Source organism: Austrofundulus limnaeus, unplaced genomic scaffold (genome assembly GCF_001266775.1).
Source record: "Austrofundulus limnaeus strain Quisiro unplaced genomic scaffold, Austrofundulus_limnaeus-1.0 Scaffold110, whole genome shotgun sequence".
NCBI classification, from domain to species: domain Eukaryota; kingdom Metazoa; phylum Chordata; class Actinopteri; order Cyprinodontiformes; family Rivulidae; genus Austrofundulus; species Austrofundulus limnaeus.
Genome location: NW_013952512.1, coordinates 1,243,429 through 1,262,013, shown reverse-complemented (window position 1 = coordinate 1,262,013; position 18,585 = coordinate 1,243,429). Strand labels below are relative to the sequence as shown.

General features: G+C 37.2%; 1 protein-coding gene across 1 annotated transcript in view; it reads right to left on the bottom strand.

Annotated features, from left to right (window-relative positions):
* nbeab (neurobeachin b) overlaps nt 1-18,585 on the bottom strand; it is a gene marked incomplete in the record, with an annotated part of 177,610 nt that overhangs the window by 11,103 nt on the left and 147,922 nt on the right. Inside the window, 5 exon segments of the mRNA XM_014014153.1 lie at nt 2,948-3,115; nt 6,589-6,741; nt 9,678-9,797; nt 10,718-10,858; nt 18,030-18,142. Of these exon segments, the coding sequence (XP_013869607.1) occupies nt 2,948-3,115; nt 6,589-6,741; nt 9,678-9,797; nt 10,718-10,858; nt 18,030-18,142 (695 nt within the window).

The window sequence follows — 18,585 nt, the reverse complement described above, 5'->3', positions numbered from 1 at the left end:
AACATATTGCTTCAGTTAACGTCAAACATCTAAACTGCATCTATGTGACTTTGTTTGCGTTTGATTTTGGAAGAACCCAAAAGGTTTTGAGGTGAGAAGCTACTGTTTTCTCTTTGGGATTTCTAAACTGCTGACAAGGAATCCAGTGCAGGATGATCTCCCATCACAACCTTCCAGTGCACTCATGCAATGCAGCAACACAGCGGCTCTGTCACGCAGATAGCAGACATGGCCCTGCGTTGACCCAGTAAGCGGCGTGAGATCATGCTGAATCACAACACCTTGGATTGACAGTGGCAGCTACAAATACAAACCGTCTCCTCTAACCTTTGATAAAGTCAAAGATTAAAAACAGCTCATTCATTTCAAGCACTAAGATTTAAGCAATACAAACGGATGAAATAAAAAACAAAGACATTAAATCTATACAGAAACCATATATGTACAGAAACTATGTGATGACACTGCTGTTCATACTTTACATGCCAATGTAAATTGTTTTAAAATATGCTTGTCTAGATTTTAATCTTCACGTGTAAAAAAAAAATGAAAGAATTGCCTTGAGGGTGTTGCCTGAGTGACAGCTTTGGAGGAGATGTGCACAACTTTATGTAACAGCAAAAAATGTCTCCAACAATATGTCCACCTGGAAGTGACTTCCTCCAAAGCTGCTTTCATCACAGATGATGCAAATTAAAATCTATATGTCATGTGATGCAGAGATGGTAATGTCAAACGTTGCGTTCCAGCATCATTAGAATATCAAGGTAAACTCAATTTAAAGAATGTCAACTGCCTCCAAGCTTGTCATAAAGCGAGCTACGATGCACTTTGCTGTCTTTGTCGATTCAGAGTGGGGCAGGAGGGGCAGCGGCAGGAGGAGCAATAGAGTCCCACTGATGAATAATTTGTCTGTTTACTTCTGAGTGACACGGTGGGGTCTAAATCAAGGGGTTGCTGTCATGTTTTTCCATAAGAAAAGGGTGTCAGGAGAGGCATCGCAGTGAAGGACTGCTGTTCCGGCAGTGTGCCCAGTAGAGCTGTCACTTCTTCCTCAACCACAGACCAGAGGGCCTGGCAGCGTGTCAGACGGTGTCATCATTTTCATCTGACATCCACACGGAAATTATCTCTCATGACCTCTAATTTCTTGACATTTCAAATGCCTTAATTGTTGTGACTAATGCCAGGTTTGCAGTTTCACCTGTCGGGCCCAGAATGAATCAATACCTCAGAGTCAATCAGCATATTTTCAACTGATCTTAGCGTGACAGTCACTGGGCAAATTTCCACGCTCCACCTCCTTGACTCATCCAGGGGAGTCACTGGCTGGTCCAGGTGGGATGGAAGGAGCAGTTAACAGTGATGGGAACAAAGAACACATCAGCAAGTTTCAACATGCCGAAGTTTCTTAAACTTTTTACTGCTGGTAAAAAAAAAATTAAATATTTTAACACAACCAGTTAGATGTGCTTTGTGATTTGCATTTGAAATACATTTCTGATAAATACATACCCATTACATAAATGTAATGCATGAAGTTATTGTACAAAATAAACATCAGTGACCATACCTTTACAAAACTGTCCAAACAAAACGATTGCAGAATGAGACGGCATACTTCTGCTAAGGTGGGGGTAAATCTAATTTTTGTATTGAGATCTGGGTCAACATAATTAAACTGTAATCTGCCCACCCTTTGGTCAAAACATAATTAAAGGTGCAGTGTACAAGATGTGGTAACAGTAAAAGGCAGTAATGCACTTTGCATCACCCTCTCCTTCCAAACAATTTGTATGTGGTCAGAGAAAATAATAACAGCAATAACAAAGAATATATTGAACACATTATTTTTGTCTCTACTGCTTTAAAGAAATAATAAAACATAATGTTGGACAATGAGAAAGACCCCACGCTATGTTTGATGTTACAAATTTAATGTGATTCTGCCTTGTTAAAGATTCAGTCACAAATACTGTATTGTATTTCAACTTAAACGATAGTCATTGAAACTTTATTGAACAGTGAAAAACATAATAATCATAAAGTATAAAGGCTTTCATGTGATCATATTAAAAAAACTGGATTTAGTAATACATTTACAAATACAATTACTGTATGTCTACAGGGAGTCTGAATAGCAAATTTACTATTGTCACCTCAACAGTCACAGACTTTGTAGCCAGAATAAAATAAAATAATCAAGGCCTTGCCAGAAATATTTTTTTTTAAATAATGAAAATCAAACCTTTCACAATACAGTTTGGTAATTAGATGAGCCAAATCTTCTGCAGGTGATTTGCATAGTGGTCACTTGATAAATAAAGGCGCCCCTGGAAGTGACAGTATATAAATGAGTTGTTTTGCAGACAGCAGATGGTGAATATCACAGGGAGGGAAGAGCTCACACTGGAAAGTGCCATGATGCATACCAGCTGCTGCAGTCTCTGGTCCCCACTTCTCTTGCAATTAAGCTATTCAGAAGCAGCACAATCAAAGCTAAAAGTTATCCAATCAATGTGTAATAAAAGAAGATTCACCCTGTAGTGTGTGTGACCTTTACTGACTGATCAAAGAGCTCATTACAAATATTGATCTGATAAAAGAGAATTCAAACAATTAATAGGATTCTGATGTTTGCATCCGTAATTACAGTAGATTAATAGTTTATTATGAACAATAAGGTTAATTTTAAGTTATCAAAAAAGAAAAAGAAACCCACTCTAATCTTAAAAACAAACATGGTGAATCAGCAATTCAGACAGTTTTTTCTCACGTTGCATTTACTTGACAAAATAACTAACAGATTGATGATCTGGAAGCTCCAGGAGCTAAAACCTATCCAAGGACAAATAGACACAGGAAGTAATGTGCATAGTTAATATTAGACTGAGGGAACGGTCGCCATGGCAACATGCATGAGTGCGTGCATGTGTATGAGCCTTACCTCTCTGAGCAAAGGGTCAGTGATACTGTCCAGGCTGATGGCGCCCTCATAAGTCAGGTGGTGAAATACGTTGAGGGCACGCACTGCCTCCGGGCCTCGCTGTTTGTAGCCGAAAATAAGGTCAATCCACTGATGTAGCTGACATGACACAAACTCACTTTCCAGAGCCTGTCAGAGGAGTACAGGGCAATTAGAGGGGAGAGGAACACAGCGCCAGGGCCAAAAGACACAAAGCAAACTGGAATGACAAACACAGCAGAACACTGTCCATATATACTACACTAACACATATATGGATGTTACACTGTCATCAAATACACAACAAATTTTAACAAGATTAGTCAAACTATTCCACTGTGTGGATAGTCAGCAGTGAAAGTCAGTCATATTTTCTACATATTACTACAAATATAAATAACAATGGTGGCTTTAAATGCAGTGACATTGTGTAAAAGAATTAGCAAGTAGCACCAAAAAGTGTTGTCTTTTTTTCATTTATTTTTTCTTTTTCTTCCCCATTTTTTCCTTTTTTTTACTCTTTTTTCCATTCCAAAAAGTGTTAAGTCTTAAGCGACACATTCAGAGTGAAATTAAGCATATTTGGTCAAAACAGATGGTTAAAGAGAAACTAAACACACAGAAAGTAAAAAAAAAAGCTCAGTTTAGAAATCTTCAAATTGTATTGTATTTGTTTTCCTTTTTTATTATTTTTCTTAGCTTTTCACTCCTATTGAACTGGCAGATTCGCTGTATTACAACAAAAGTATGCTCTGCAGTGGAGTGAAACCACAGGTTAAAAATATTTCGGATTGTGCAGCTATTTTCTGTGCAGCGAAAGTCGTTCAACAGATTTAGCAGAATGCAATAAACAAAGACGATCAGAGTCTGAAGAAGTTTCAAAATGGCTCAAAATAACAACAACAACTGATACTATGCTCATTAAATCACTGCAAAATGTAGGCTGTATCTTTTGGTCCAACTAAAAATAACTTTCATTCGGTAAAATAACTGAAGTATTTAACCTTTATACTGAGCATGAATATTACAGAAGAAGCAGACAAGATCCTGCCTATTAATTTAATGAGCCAACTCAGGGCATGCTTCTTATACCTCACTGTCCATTTAAAACAGGAAGACAAAGAATTTAATATTATCACAATCCATTGTCTGCAATGTCTGCAGATAAAAAAAAGTGGTTTAAAAACGAGACAATTTTTTGTGGGAAAGTTAGTGAGAGATTTAGAACAACATTTTAGACCCAATTATAAAGCAGGCCTACCTATGGAAACCATGCAATGGAGGTTATTGGATTGTTCCACACAATGGTACAACATAATACCCATGCACGCTGAGGTGAAGCTTTGCTAGAGAAATTTACACTCCTCCCCTTGCATCAGGAATAACAGCCATTACCAACAAAGCCTTCTCGAGCACACAGAGGCAGAATTTGCCACAGGGCATATCACGACAATTGAAAGTGGCACATGCAAAGATGGGAAGTGGGAGGAGGAGGGGAGAGGGAGGAAGAAAGAAGAAGAGGAAAGAAAAAAAAGAAAGTGAGAGAAAGGGGGAGGCAGTCAAAGAGATTCGCTGACAGAAATGAAATAAAAGAGGAAGTTAGTGTGGGCTAGCTAGGGAAGAGAACAAAAGAAAGAAAAAAATGGAGGCAGAGGACCATGATTTTTTGGGTGTTTGAATACACTGGAATCTAACAATGGAAGACAACATCACACGCATCAACAGTGTGAAAATATCCACTGAATTTTCTTTTTCTTTCCAGTTTTAGTTGTCCTCTTTTTTACTTCATTTTGGAGATGTATACGTGTCTGTAACAGTTCCTTGAGTCTCCCATTCCCCCCACAACTCTGCTGGTTTACAAGCCTGATAAAGCTCAACCAGGCAGTGTGGGTGGAGCAGGAAGAAAGGTCACCTGCATAAAACCAGCCAAACTGTGTCACTCCGGCTGAAAAGGTCAGCAGTGTTCCCACAGCGTTCTTTCACCTCAAGTCCAAAAACACAGTGGCCCCCTAACCTCAGGATATATAGTTTCTTCCTGGCTGGTTTTAGGGTAGAAGCTATTAATTTCACCTAAAATAGAAAGCATGGGCATGCTATCCAGGAACCACCCCGCTCCCTGCCCCACTCCCTGCCTCACCCTGCCCCCCTCCCTTCATTAGGAAATATATTTTTGCTGCACTGGGGAATAAAAGTTGCCAGGTCAGGAAACATGAGGGTGTTGCTTTTAAAGTTTAGACCAATGAGAATTGACTTTTCTTTTTGAATCTATCAGCTCAAGTTTCAAACATGAATTTTATAAGCTGTTTCGATGACCTAATTATATCTTAAATGTCAGCAGTTTTTACATAAATATAACCATTTTGGGAAATTAGACAATATCTGAAGAAATGTCCCAGTTGTCATATGGTTTTTTAAACCTGTTGAGAGTAACGTGTTGATGAGCTGTCTATTAAACACGTACATGCTCATGGGGGGAGTCCTGCTCCTTACCAACAGGATGGGCCCTTACATTGCAGCAGGTAACACTATACAAGTTGCCCTCAGCCTTGAACTTCAGTGACATTGTGGTTGGGGCTGCAGTAAGAGTATTGAGCGATGTGTTTTATTAGACAGTTCATGAATAAGACAAGGAGACCTGGATGTATGGGAAGGTTAGACTAAAGAACTGGGGATTGATTTATGTGCTGCTCTGAGGACAAAGAAAACACCAAAGTATAAAGTTTTATTATAATAAATGGTACAGTACTTATCACTTCTGAGTATGGGTTTGTGGGTTTTAATATGTATTATTATTATTATTATTAGTATATATTATTACAGTATATGTATATTCCAGCTAAAATATAAAAAAGGGCAATTGTTCTGTTTTAACTCCTAATGAACATAGCAGGTTAAATATATCTGTTAGTTATGAATATGTTAGTATTTCATGGTTTTTGCTAAAAAGGTTTAACTTTGTTTAATATTTAATCTTTGCTACTTTGGTTGATAGCGAGTGTTTAAAATATACTTTTTAAATAAACCATGGGGGATACTTGTAGTGTGCTTTGGGTAATCTTTCCTTCCATTTTCCAATAGATTTATCACTACTTCTTTTGAAAAAATGCCTCAGTATGCATTTTTGAATCAGCATTAAAATGATATTACATGATTTTTAACAGTTTTTTTAAAGACAGAATTAGAAAAACATTTACAAACATGATCTTTATCATTCTTACCTGTCATTTTGTTTAAGTAAAAACTAACTTTTTCTTTATACAAAGCAATTTTTAGATTTTAAATCCATGCAGGGTTTTTAAATGTTTAATGACTTCACATACATGTCAAGCTTCAAAAATCCSTAAATTTTGCAAAAAAAATCCATACAACTCGCACCCCCGGCGGGGGTGGGGGTCTGAACAGGTTGGAAGATGGCTCTTTGATGTTATTTATTGTTTTATAAATCATCCTAAGCAGGCTCCGAAATGTTAGATAAATTTGAAAATGAGGTTTTGAAAAAATCTGTAAGACTTGAAAAAATCCGTGAGATTGCTCTATATGTCCGTATACCTGCAAAATGACATAAAATCCTTATAAATTATGGACAGTCCATACACGCTGGCATGTATGACTATGAGGCTCACCATTCTGTTTATCCTAACAAGGTCTTCTGGCTTCTTGGCCCATGTCGGCAAGTCCACATCACAGATCATGGTCCCATCCTCCCTCATTCCGAGATGGTAGCCATTACTGTTGACAAACATCTCCGGAAGATAGTAGAATTCAGGAATCAGTTCCTGAGGAAGAGAAATGTTTATCACTAAAAAAAAAAGCCACAGTAGCCAACACAAAAGACCCGATACCTCCAAACATTTCAGCAAAGAAGAAAAAAAAACTGTTATCACAAAGCAATCAAAAGAGGGGAAAAAAGCCTCTGTATCCAACTGAGATGAAGTGAAAATTTAAGGGGAAAGGTAACACAAACAATCTGAACAGCAGGCCACGAGAAGGTCGTTGAGAGGTGCTAGTCCACTTATTCCAGGCAGAGGTGTTGGATGTGTTAAATGAAACTGGAACTGAGTTTGGTTTTTCTTCCCTGGTCTCTGGGCTCTTGTGATGGGGTCAGGACCTTGCTGTGGAGGGGAAGTCAGCTTGGTAAAGAAGTCCCAAATGTAAAGCCTGGTGTGATTTCTAACATAGAAGAAAAGGGCAAATATTTACCTAGGCCTTAAGACAAGACTATCCCAACAGAACTGTCTCCTTTATTCTTTATATTAATTGTTTTATTAAAAAAATTAAAATAAAAAACACCATTAATACTTTAAAACCCATAGAATTAGTTTAAGAAGGGAATCAATAATTTTATAAGAATTTCTTAGAAAATATATTTTTTAAGAAAGAAACTCTTCTTTGTCTGCCTGAAACTTTGACTTGTGAAATGTAAGATATTTTTAAGATAAATACATTGTTCTTTTAGAAGTACAACATTCTTATCGACTTCTGTTGTGGTTTATCCGTGATGAAAAAAAGTGAATAAAGCACAGCTGTTTTTGACAAAAGGACATTGTAGAATATTACTATCCTGTCCACAAATGTTCAAACCTTATACTGCTAACTGTGATAGGAAAATCTAAATTTCTAAAAATAAAGCTAACTGGTTATTAGGTTATTAACCAAATTAGCAATTGGTTGTTGCCATGTGGAAAAAAAACATGAAAATTAGACATTTCTGCCATTTTCCAGGAATGAAATTATAGAAGAAAATTCAAATCAGTATCTGAACACATACTGTATTATTTGTTTAGTTTTAGGTTCAGTGCTGTTATGGAGTTTTATTTTGCCTATGGGAAACAGCATGCAGAGGCTTTAGGCACCCATAAATCACCAGGTTTTGAGAGTCTGAGTTCCCATGACATGATACAGGCCAATAAGACTACTGGTCTGCAGCTGGTCAGATTTCACCCTCTGCACACGACAGCAAAGGCAGTAAAGGAACCGTTCCTTTTTATTTCCCTCCATCTCCCACATATGCAGCAATCGGCCCAACCACACTTTCCCTCCCCGTTTTTCTGCTGTACACTTCCTGCCGTAACTCACTGCCAAGCCGTTAAAACTGCCAGCTCCGTTTTCAAGCCACCCTCCCATGGTAGCCATTAATTCTGCAACAGCATCGTAATGGGCTAACAAGTCAATCACTCAAGCCTCCATTGCTTTACACTGTGTCACCTTAACGACATGTTTGTCAGAATCTGTCACCAGTGGAGTGCTGCTGGATTCCTTCAGACAACATAGTGGCAGTTTTTGTATGTGTGTGTGTTTATGTGTGTGTGGCTATATGCCCACTAGTTTAAAGAAAAAGCCTGCTCTCTTTGCCCACGGGCAGCTATACCAGCAAAGCAGGACTGTATGTGCACCCAAAAATAAATGAGCAGTTTGGAGCCATATTAACATTAATGAGGGGATGGTCGAGGAGGTGAGAATCCTGGTTGGTGCAGAAGGGTTTCCTTTTGAATTGCTGTTTTAGGAGGTCATCCCTATCAGAAATATAGCCTCTATATGCCTTGTCATCATTACTAAAGAAGGAGGTTGAGGTTAATGAAAGAGAGACCCTGTTTTAAAAAATAAAAAAGCTCCCCTTAAATCAGAAGCTCAATGAGCTGCTCTGTGATCTCCAAACTCACCTCAACTCTGGATTGCATTATGTCTTACCTCTGTGGTAGCATTAGAAAGAGTTATTGTTTAGCTATTTTATAGGCTATTGATTACAATTACTTGGACAAACAACAAATACGATGAGTGTTATTACAGGGGTATTGACTTGCAGTTTGCACAGCCTGCTCCCAGTGCAGCCCAAACAACCGTTTGTGGAATATTTTCCTCCTGAAATGCTGTTAGCAATCCGGCACTGTCCTTCACAGTACAATGCTTCTAATAGTTTAGCAACCGTCCTGTGTGTAAAAACAAATGCATGCAGACATACAAGTAGTTAAAAGTAGACTGTATTTGTTAACAGGGTGGCGTTTGACTATCAAGTTGTTCGCTGGTTCCGGTGTTCTACCTCTTGTTGGCTCTCTCCCCCAGATCCTGGCAAGTAAAAGGCCCTGCTGTACATACAAGACTACATTTTAAATAGCTTTTGTCATTAATGCTTTATTAATTGCCTGAGGCAACACTGCTCGACGCAGGGTGTGCTAGAAATGTATGACACTTTGAGGTCAGTGCGTATCCCTGCTGCGTGTTATGCAGTGGGCAAAATGAAGGCAAATCAGCAGGGTTCAGCATTTTTAGAGAGCGCTCTAAATCTGCAGAGAGGTGGCTTTGTTTTTTCCCTTCAGATGCTTGCTTTGTCCACTATTGTTCCTTTGAAACAGCTCGGTTTTCTGCATCAAATATACATGTGCATTGGGTTTAGGTGTGAAAAGTAAGTTTTTGCAATGTTTTTGTTTGATTTGGGCAGTTATGGATATTGGTAAATTATTTGCTTGTGTAGTTTACTAATGAGGGAGGGTTGGGTACAATTACGATGTAGCATCTTTATGCACATTGTATAGTTTTTAGTATATTGTTTGTCTATGTATTTTATTTACTTCTTAACATGTTTTACTATTAGACCAAGTCAAGACAGTTGCAAATGCTTCAAGAAGACAAAATCATACATTTCTGATTGTTCTTTGTGCACTAAGTGTACAAAACAGACCATGAACTTTACTTCCTTCTCTTAAAAAAATCTCACCTTTACATCAGAGGTGTCTCTTTGACAGTTTCTCCAGGAGCGGGCAATTGAAGAAAATGTGCGGTCAGGATGGTCAAATTTGTTTTTGTTGGCACTGAGGAAAAATGTGGTGAAGGGCTCCTGCAGAGAGAAAAAAAGAGATCAAACAAAAATCTGTGCTCAAATTTAAAATCATGATTGACGTAACTATTTTAAGCATAAATATTCTAATACACTTATTTAAAATCAATACAACCTTTTCAATTGCAAAGCTACTATTAGCTGTTACTGTAGTAGACTAAGGTTTTTTTAAACATATTTCATTTTTATTTAAGCCTGAAGAATAATTAATTAGTGTCATTTCTGAGTACATTAAAGCATCATAATAAATGAGTTAACTTTGCTTTTCTAAGATGGTGGTAGCAACCATTGCTTGTTGGAATAGATGGATCAGTCACCAGCGAAAGAATGGAGTTGTAAGAATAAACTCACTGAGAACAATCAAGCTGCTGATGAGAAAACTCCATCAGTTCATCAGTTCACTAATAATGGGGTAAGAAGGGATCTTCTCTATAAAGCTATTTCAATTTTCCAGGCTGCTTTAAAGCAACACACATGCCAGCTCAGAGAAACACAGCAGGGTTTAAAGGTCTGTTTTATATGGAACACTGGAGGTACATGTGCCTCCTGCTTCTCCTCCACAGTAAATGAGGACAGTGCTCAGTAACCTTGATGGACATGTCTCCAGCGCTCACTGGGTTGCCTGAAACACATAAACCTGCCACAGTAGCCTCTGTAAATCATTACCCAGCCACTCTTTATTTAGTTCACATATGCCGGTTTACTGGCCTGTGAAATGTGTTTTCTGAGCACCATTGGTCTAACTCAGACCCAATCAAATTGAAATGTCGAGTAGCGTCCTGCGCAGAAGCTGACAGACCTCAAAGTAACAGCATCATCAAGTCTGACAAGTGACAATCAAACATGAGGAGAGAAAAAAAAGCTGTCTAGAGTCTTAGTTTGACTAATTTTGAACACAGTAGAAAAATAGCAATACTCACTATTCTGACAAGCCAGTGCAGGGTGTTGGCAGTGGTGGAGTAGTGGGAGTCATAATGACAAGGTGGGATCTGGTCATCCTTCCACATCTCATAGCATTCAGCAAAAAAAGCTGCACGTTTTGGGTTTAATGCACCAACAGGCTACACAGAAAAAAAATTTAAAAAACAAATAAAGTCTTTGTTTTGGTGACTTGCAATATATATTTTTTTGACTTACAATATTTTTTGTGCAAAACTATTTTTCCTGCTTCAATGTAATGAATTATTCAGCTTTAGACAACATACTTCAACGGAATTCATTGAAGATAATATGAAAAAAAAACCTAAATTATAAATCATTTTAGACATGAAAAAATAAAAATATTTAGTCTCCTGTTCATTGCACTAAACAGTAAAGTAAATAATAATAAATAAGCATCAGACAATTTACTTTGATGGAACTCATTTAGGATATAACTAACTAAATTAAAAATCATTTTAGACACATGAAGAAAAAAAACATTTAGTCTCCTGCTCATTGTATTAAACAGTAAATAAAACAGTAATTTTTTTAATAAAATAGTAAAAAAAACTGATTCTGGGAAATTCACCAGAAAGTAAATCTAACAGAGGTTGATGGAAAGTTCAAATCAGACACAGAGCTTTACACTGGGATTGTTCCATCAGACCACATTATTTCTCTGGGCCTTAAAAAGGTCCTACTGCAGTGACTTATGTCTGAAAGTTAAAGAGTGAACAGGATGGCACACCAAGGATGAAGGAAAGAGACAGGGGTCTCCTGTTAAATGCTGTCTGTAATACTTGTAGATTAACCTTGGCTGACCTGATTCACCCCAAATACTCTTCACTAAACCAAAAACCTAACATAGAGCTCTTATCTTTTTATTTTCACGGCTCTTTTGTGCTTCTGAGAGTTGTAAATCAAAGTTCCCAAAACCTAAGTGTCAAAGTGATATAATCCAGGTCTGCAGAACTTAACTGACATTCAACATCAGCCATTTTACTATTTTTATATCTATAAAAAATTTGTAAAGAATTTTTTTTTTTTTTACATAGGATCAATAGCCAAGCCCAAAATACACCAAAGTTAAGACTGAAAACATTAATAGGGTTTAATTATGAGGATATAAAAATACAATATCGCACCTACACTTTCCCATCCAACCAATTATTTATTGTTAGACAGAATCTTGGATCATAACAAGGTTCAAGATTTAACCACAGGCTGAGTAATAACCTGAATATTGTATTGACACTATTGTAGGGGGGGTTTGCTCTTTGGCAGCTGTTTCATTTTCATGAGTTCTTAATGCAACAAAATTACTCCCATTAAATAAAAAGCAAATAAATTGCTTTTTCTGCATTTTCAATCACATCATTCAATATAAGAACCTCAGAGGCAAATTGGCAGTCAATATTAATATAGTCAGTCCAACTGAATCAGTAATAGGCAGGGGGAAAAAACTGGTAATGTGATCAATGGCAGCTTTTCTACCTTTCAACCTGCAGCTTGGGGGTCAAACAAAATGGAATGAAAGCTCTGAAATGAAAATGATCTGATTCTCATGTCTACAAATAAAGCTATTTTCTAGCATCACGTAAACTCTGAAAAAATAAAGTTTCTGTCAAGCCCAGTGAAACAGACCGACCGGTTATATCTGTGTGTGACAGAACACATTCCTAAAACTCTAAGTTAAAAGAAATGGAGACCTTTTTTTTGGCTCTTCTTTTAGATTTAATAGCATTCCACATCAGTGTTAGCACAACTGAATAGACTGAAAGAGAAGTTTATTGAGATCTACATAGATTTATGGGGTGGTAATAGCCTTGCATGTGACGTCTTGGCCCAGATGGATTGGGGTGCAAGCCACAAGATGTCTCACACTCCGTCAAACTTCTGCCCGTTGGACTAATGCAGCTTAGAGCAGTGCAGGAGAAAAAAAAATCCATGAAATAGATTTGACAGAGGGGGAAGATTGGTGGAAAAGGGAACTGTGAGTAACACTAGTGAGTGTAAAAACTACACAAACACTACTCTTATGAGATTATTTTTATTGTAAATAAGCTTTTACATTGAGATGTTTAAATATCAAAAAACATGTAAATATGAAATTATACACGTAATTTTGGGCCAGGAAATGTGTTGTAAAATTGTTTAGAGGAATATTGCTATAAGATGTATTACATGCAAAACAAATGTTCTTTGCTTTACTGTTGCCAACTTTTCCCTTACCTAAGAAACACACTCACACACCTTGATTAAGAGCCAAGTTACAGAAGAGGAAATCAAAAACTGACAAGGTATTTCCTATTATTTATTCCATTTGGCTGCACACAAATTAACCTAAAATGTTCTCACAGTGTTCCATAGTTGTTCAGCTGTGTGAGCATAAGTATAAAGAGAAATATGGTGTGCTGCATGGAAAAAAGCGTGCTTGTTTTGTTTACCCACAACACCTTTCATTGACAAGCAAAGCCATGCAATCCATATGGTGACAATGCTTAAACACATCTCCCACTTCACTAAGAAAGTCTTCACATAAACTGTGCATGTGTCATAAAAGCAGATCTACACCAACATTTCTTGAAAAGTAGAACAATAAAAATGCTAAAAACAGGTCAACTGATCAGCTAACAGTGTCTATAATTGTTGCATTAGATGTATTTTGTACTTATAAAACATTGCATACAAATAAGTGAGAAATTTAGTTGAAATGAAAGAAAGAAAAGCTGAAACTGCTCAGTTTAAACTATTTAATGTGATGAAATGCTGACCCATTTTGCATTAAAAGTGTTTATACCTTTTTCCCTTCACTTTTTCTTTGTTACCTATTTGTAACATTAGTAGTAACATGCAGCATTATCACACATGTTCTTGTCTAAATATCTGTACAATTCAAAAATACTTTATTGATCCCAGAGGGAAATTAGGTTCTGAGCTAATAGAAAAAAAAATCTCTTAAAATGAGTCATCTTTAGAATTACTACCAAAATATCCTGTTTACAAGAGCACTTGACTTAGCTGAGCAACTATGGAAGATTTAAACATTGAAGAACCCACATTATTGTTTTTGTGAAAATTCAAACATGAAATACAATCCTACCTCTAGATCAGCACAAAACCAGGACATCTTCAGACATCCTGGCTAAATGAGCATGGATTTAGGATATATAAAGATTTCATTTTGCATTTTGTAGACAAGTAACTTCTTTCTAAAACAAACTTTTGTACTGACTGTAAAGAAACGACTCAAAATATAAAGAGAATTCATTACAGAAAAAAAAAAAAAAATGATATATATTTTCCATTCTTTTCACCTGTGTAATATATGACCATATCATACAATTATTACACGTGTTTTGACCATTTTAAATGTTTCACAGACATAATTTTAATGGTCCACACATGAAGTTTATGGGATTTTTCTGCAAATAAATGATTAAAGTTGCATTTTAACTTTAATAAAAACTTATTTATGATATGAATAAAAGCGCACTTCAGTGGTTGTTTTAGACTTTTATATGTGTCATCTAAAAATTAATAAGTGTCATCTAATCAGTTAATAAGTCTAAATCAGGCAACTGTGCAACAAAGAATAATCACCCCGTCCCTTTCCCCTTGCACTGCGTATCACCATTGATCGCAGGTATAAGACAATGAAAGCAACTGCATCAGACAGTTTCACACATTCTCCCTTCTGAGTTCATTTCCTGTACAACACCTGACCCAGTGAAACACATCAGCACAACTAAACAAAGTATGATCAAACTTAGATTGGCTTCAGATTCAATCAGGATCATTGCTTGTGTTGCACGCCCAAACTACAGGAAATGAGGGCTCTTGGTAGGTGAATGTGCAGAAAGTGTCTCTCCCTTTGTTTGGTTATATCTAAGCTACCTCCCAAAGAGACGCATATTGCATCTTATATTTCAAAAGAAATTACATTACAGTATGTTGCCATGGTGCTCTGTCAGGACAAGTCAGAGTCGTTTTTGCTTGCCTTGTCAGAAGCAGAGCTGCATGGGGCTCCAGTCTAATGCAATCACAATGCTCCAACTCAAGATAAAGCAGATGTGCTCCCAAACAACCTGACTGGAGTGAAAGTGAGAATAAAAAAAGCTCATTTATAAAAAAGTGTAGGAAAGGTGTTTTGTTACGGCCAAGTTATTTCTGCGTTGTTGTGTTTTACAGAACAGACACTAGACAGTAGATGCAAAAAAATATATATCATATCTCATTTAACATTTAAATGTGGAATTTGTAGTATATGTTTAAACATAACAGTTTGAATTATGGCACATTGCGTTTTTAGTATATAACACAAGAATAGTAAACTAATCAAAGCACCATGTTCAGTCATCTCCTTTCGTTTTATTCTGCAATTAAATGGATTTCCAACGCATCATTTAACAACTATGAGGAAGCTTCTCTCCATCCACCACAGACCTGTCACTCCACCAAGAAATAATCATTAGAACTTAACGAAACACTTCATTGCATAAACGCATCTGACATCCAAATATGCAGAGGTCTGGACTCGAGGCTAAATTACGCACTGTTCAGTAACACAATTTACACCTGAGTGGATGTCCAACCAGCAGATAATTGTAGGTGTGTACAGGTGTGGGAGGACACTTTTTTGGCATTTTAGACCTTCAAGCAGTTTTAACAATGCTGTCCGTCAAGTGCCAATCAAAAATAACCGAGAAGTGGATCTCTGGTATGACTAATCTGTGGGAAAGAGAGCTTTGTGTAATGATGGTATAAGATTTCAGAATAAACCAGATCTGTTACAGAGGCTTCAGTCTAAACCTTTGCTATAACAACAATGTAACCAGTAATGTTGATACGACAGTTTAACATCACAATTCTGTAATTCACTGATACAGCACTGCTAATTTAAGATTATTCAAAAATATGGCAAACATGTACTAAAAAGATGAGAGCAAATATTAAAAAGGTATTACCAACCAGCAGTCGGCTTTAGGAAAACAAATGTTCACTTGAGAGTTTATTAAAATTAAATTAAAAAGGGCCTCTGTGAGGGCTTTCATATTTTATAATGTTTTATAATATTTTAAAAACATCTCAATTTAAATTATATACAAAAATGAAATTATGCCTGTTTTATTGAACAGACTTCTTTGATTGACAGGTGAGTTTGTGTGCGTGATCACTCCCTTTAAATCCTTAAAGCCCCAGAGGGCAGCAACTAATTGTTGAACTCAGTTTCAAAACTTTGTTCTACAAACGTGAGAGTGATGGTGGCAACTCATCTGACATACACACGTTTCTGAACAGAACAGAAAATTGAAGCATGTTTTTGACTGTTTATAAATGTCAACAAATAAACACAAATGTACGTGTGCATTTATATTGTTAAAAAGTAGTTTAAAGGCAGGGTAACAGGTGATACATAGTTTTGGTTAAGACAGAGCTCACCTTCCTGCACAGGTCTTCCATGTAAGGAAACCAGTCAGCCCTGCTATACAATAAACAAATCTCCAGAGACTTTAGTACCAACACTGATCCATAATTGAACAAAAGGGCAGAGCAAGCAAAAAAAGGGGGTGTGCAGAGGTCTCTGTCTCTCCCTGCTTTACTATCAGTGAACTTCTGGAAGAATAAGCCCTGGGGTTCCATGGACAACTGTCAGGAGACATGGGCTGTGAACCCATGCTAATGAAGGCAGCTCAGGCCTGTAAACAGCATGGGAGGATGTCACTGGAATACATTACAATACATAACTGTCTCCCCGGGGCAGCTGGGTTGAAAGTGGCTCGGCTCCAATGAACCACCTTCAACCCACACGTGCATCAACACAAACACCCAGCAGCTTTCTCCGTCCACCTGGACACCTTGCAGGTAAGGATGATAATTGTTGAAATAGACACACAGCTGAGCGAATAGTCCATGATGTTCGGTTTGCAAAATAGGAAGTGCTCTGGAATATTTTCAAATGCTAACTTTGCTTCCCTTTTCCAGTCTTCTAATTGCTCTCATTTTGAAGTGCACCTACATTCCCCATTACAAAACCCAATACCCATCAGGAAAACATGACTTGAAAAGCTGAAAATTTATACAAGCTGCTGAAATGTTGGATAAAGCGGGCTTCTTAGTCAGATTGCTGGTGCTTTAAGTGGAACAAGAGAGAATGAGGCAACGATCAAATGAGTGAGAGAGCTCAGACAGGAATGTGACCGTTTTCAGGTCAGTGAGCAGCAGTGTGCGGGAGCAAGAGACAGAAGCAGAAAAGAGGGGGCGGTAAACCAGTAAACCAGCCTATGGTTTTTGGTAGAGTGATCTGCTGCCTTTCCCCCTTCCAGTCAAAAAACAGGGCAAAATAAACTGCTGAACTTTACCCATCAGTGCTGCAGGGTATTAGAAACACAATGTCTGAATTCTTGTAATTTGTCAAATTCAGAACATCTTTAACATGCTTTGACTGATTATTAACAGTTCAGCAACTCTGTAAAAGTTATATGGTAGTATTTCAAAACTAAAAGGTCTGAAACAATTTTTACCTTAAGTATTAGTTTAAATAGTTTATACACTTCCTTGTAATAATAGCATAAGAGGACAAAAAAAAAAAAAAACCTTGATTGGCAGAGTTATTAAAAATGTGACCTAGCTTTTACTCAAATAAATACATCTAAGTGGCTGAATGAATCTTGCTGAAACTTGTAAATGGTACGATGGTGCCAAAATAAAATGCTTATATTTTTATCCAGATTTTGTACAATCAAGACATCCATATTTCTGGGAAAAAAGGACGGATCACATAAATTGTCAGAGGCTTTTTAATGCACATGCAGGGTTGTGAAAAAGTGTAAAAACACATTTCATTTTAAAGTCCAGTAAGCCTTGAGCAAACACAACATTATGAATAACACTGGAAGTGGTTTGTAAAAATGTTATCATTCAACTGGAAAATTGGGAAATTAGTTATAAGCAAAGAACTCAAACGTATGCTTCAATCATAAAAGTGTCTTACCTTATTTCAATGCCAGTGAACTATCTGATGCAAATTTTATTGCTGGCAAACAAATCATGTATGTCACAGAAGCCAACACACAAAATGCTTATTGAATCATGTGATGGCATGATGATAAAATCAGGTTAAGATTATCAGTATCTGTGCTTAGAAGACTCAAAATGCTATGAGTTGCATATAAATGTAAATATAGTGTATGTCTCCACAATTTCTGCCTATAAATAACTAAAGGTACTTACATTAAATCCACTTGCCCAAGCTTCCCCTTTCCTCTACATAATATTGTATTGTGTTACACAACCAAGAGGCCCCAGTACCTTTGAAAGATCTCTAAAGTTCCCTGGCAAGGTCAGGTCCAGCTCCTCAGAGTCATAGTTGGTGAGGACCCAGGGAAAGACTGGGTACTGGTTCAGGTCATTATATGTTCTCCCTGGGAACAGAGAGCAGACAGAAATCTGTGATGAAGGGCTGGAGGGAGACCAAGGGGTTGACAGAAGAGCAGGGCAGGGCACTTTGGAGCTTTGGTTACTTTGGGGGGGAATCGGCATGCAACATTCCAATAAGCCCCGATCTCTGAACTTACCAATAAGAAAGACTTCCTTCAATACTTCCATAAAGAGTCTGCCCAGAGAACATATACACTTACAGCAGAGAATGTGAGAATGTTTTCTGTGTGTCCCCTGACATGTGCTTGCAGACATGCCTGTCTCCAACACGACTGAATGGGGTTGCGGCAATATAGATTCATGAGAAATAATGTTTTTGATGTAATTTTAGTTGAACCATGAATTTGCTAGTTGCAAGCTTTATCTTTGTTTAGAAATCTGTAAAAACATGCTAAAATGGTATGGAAAAACTTATGAGTATAAAATG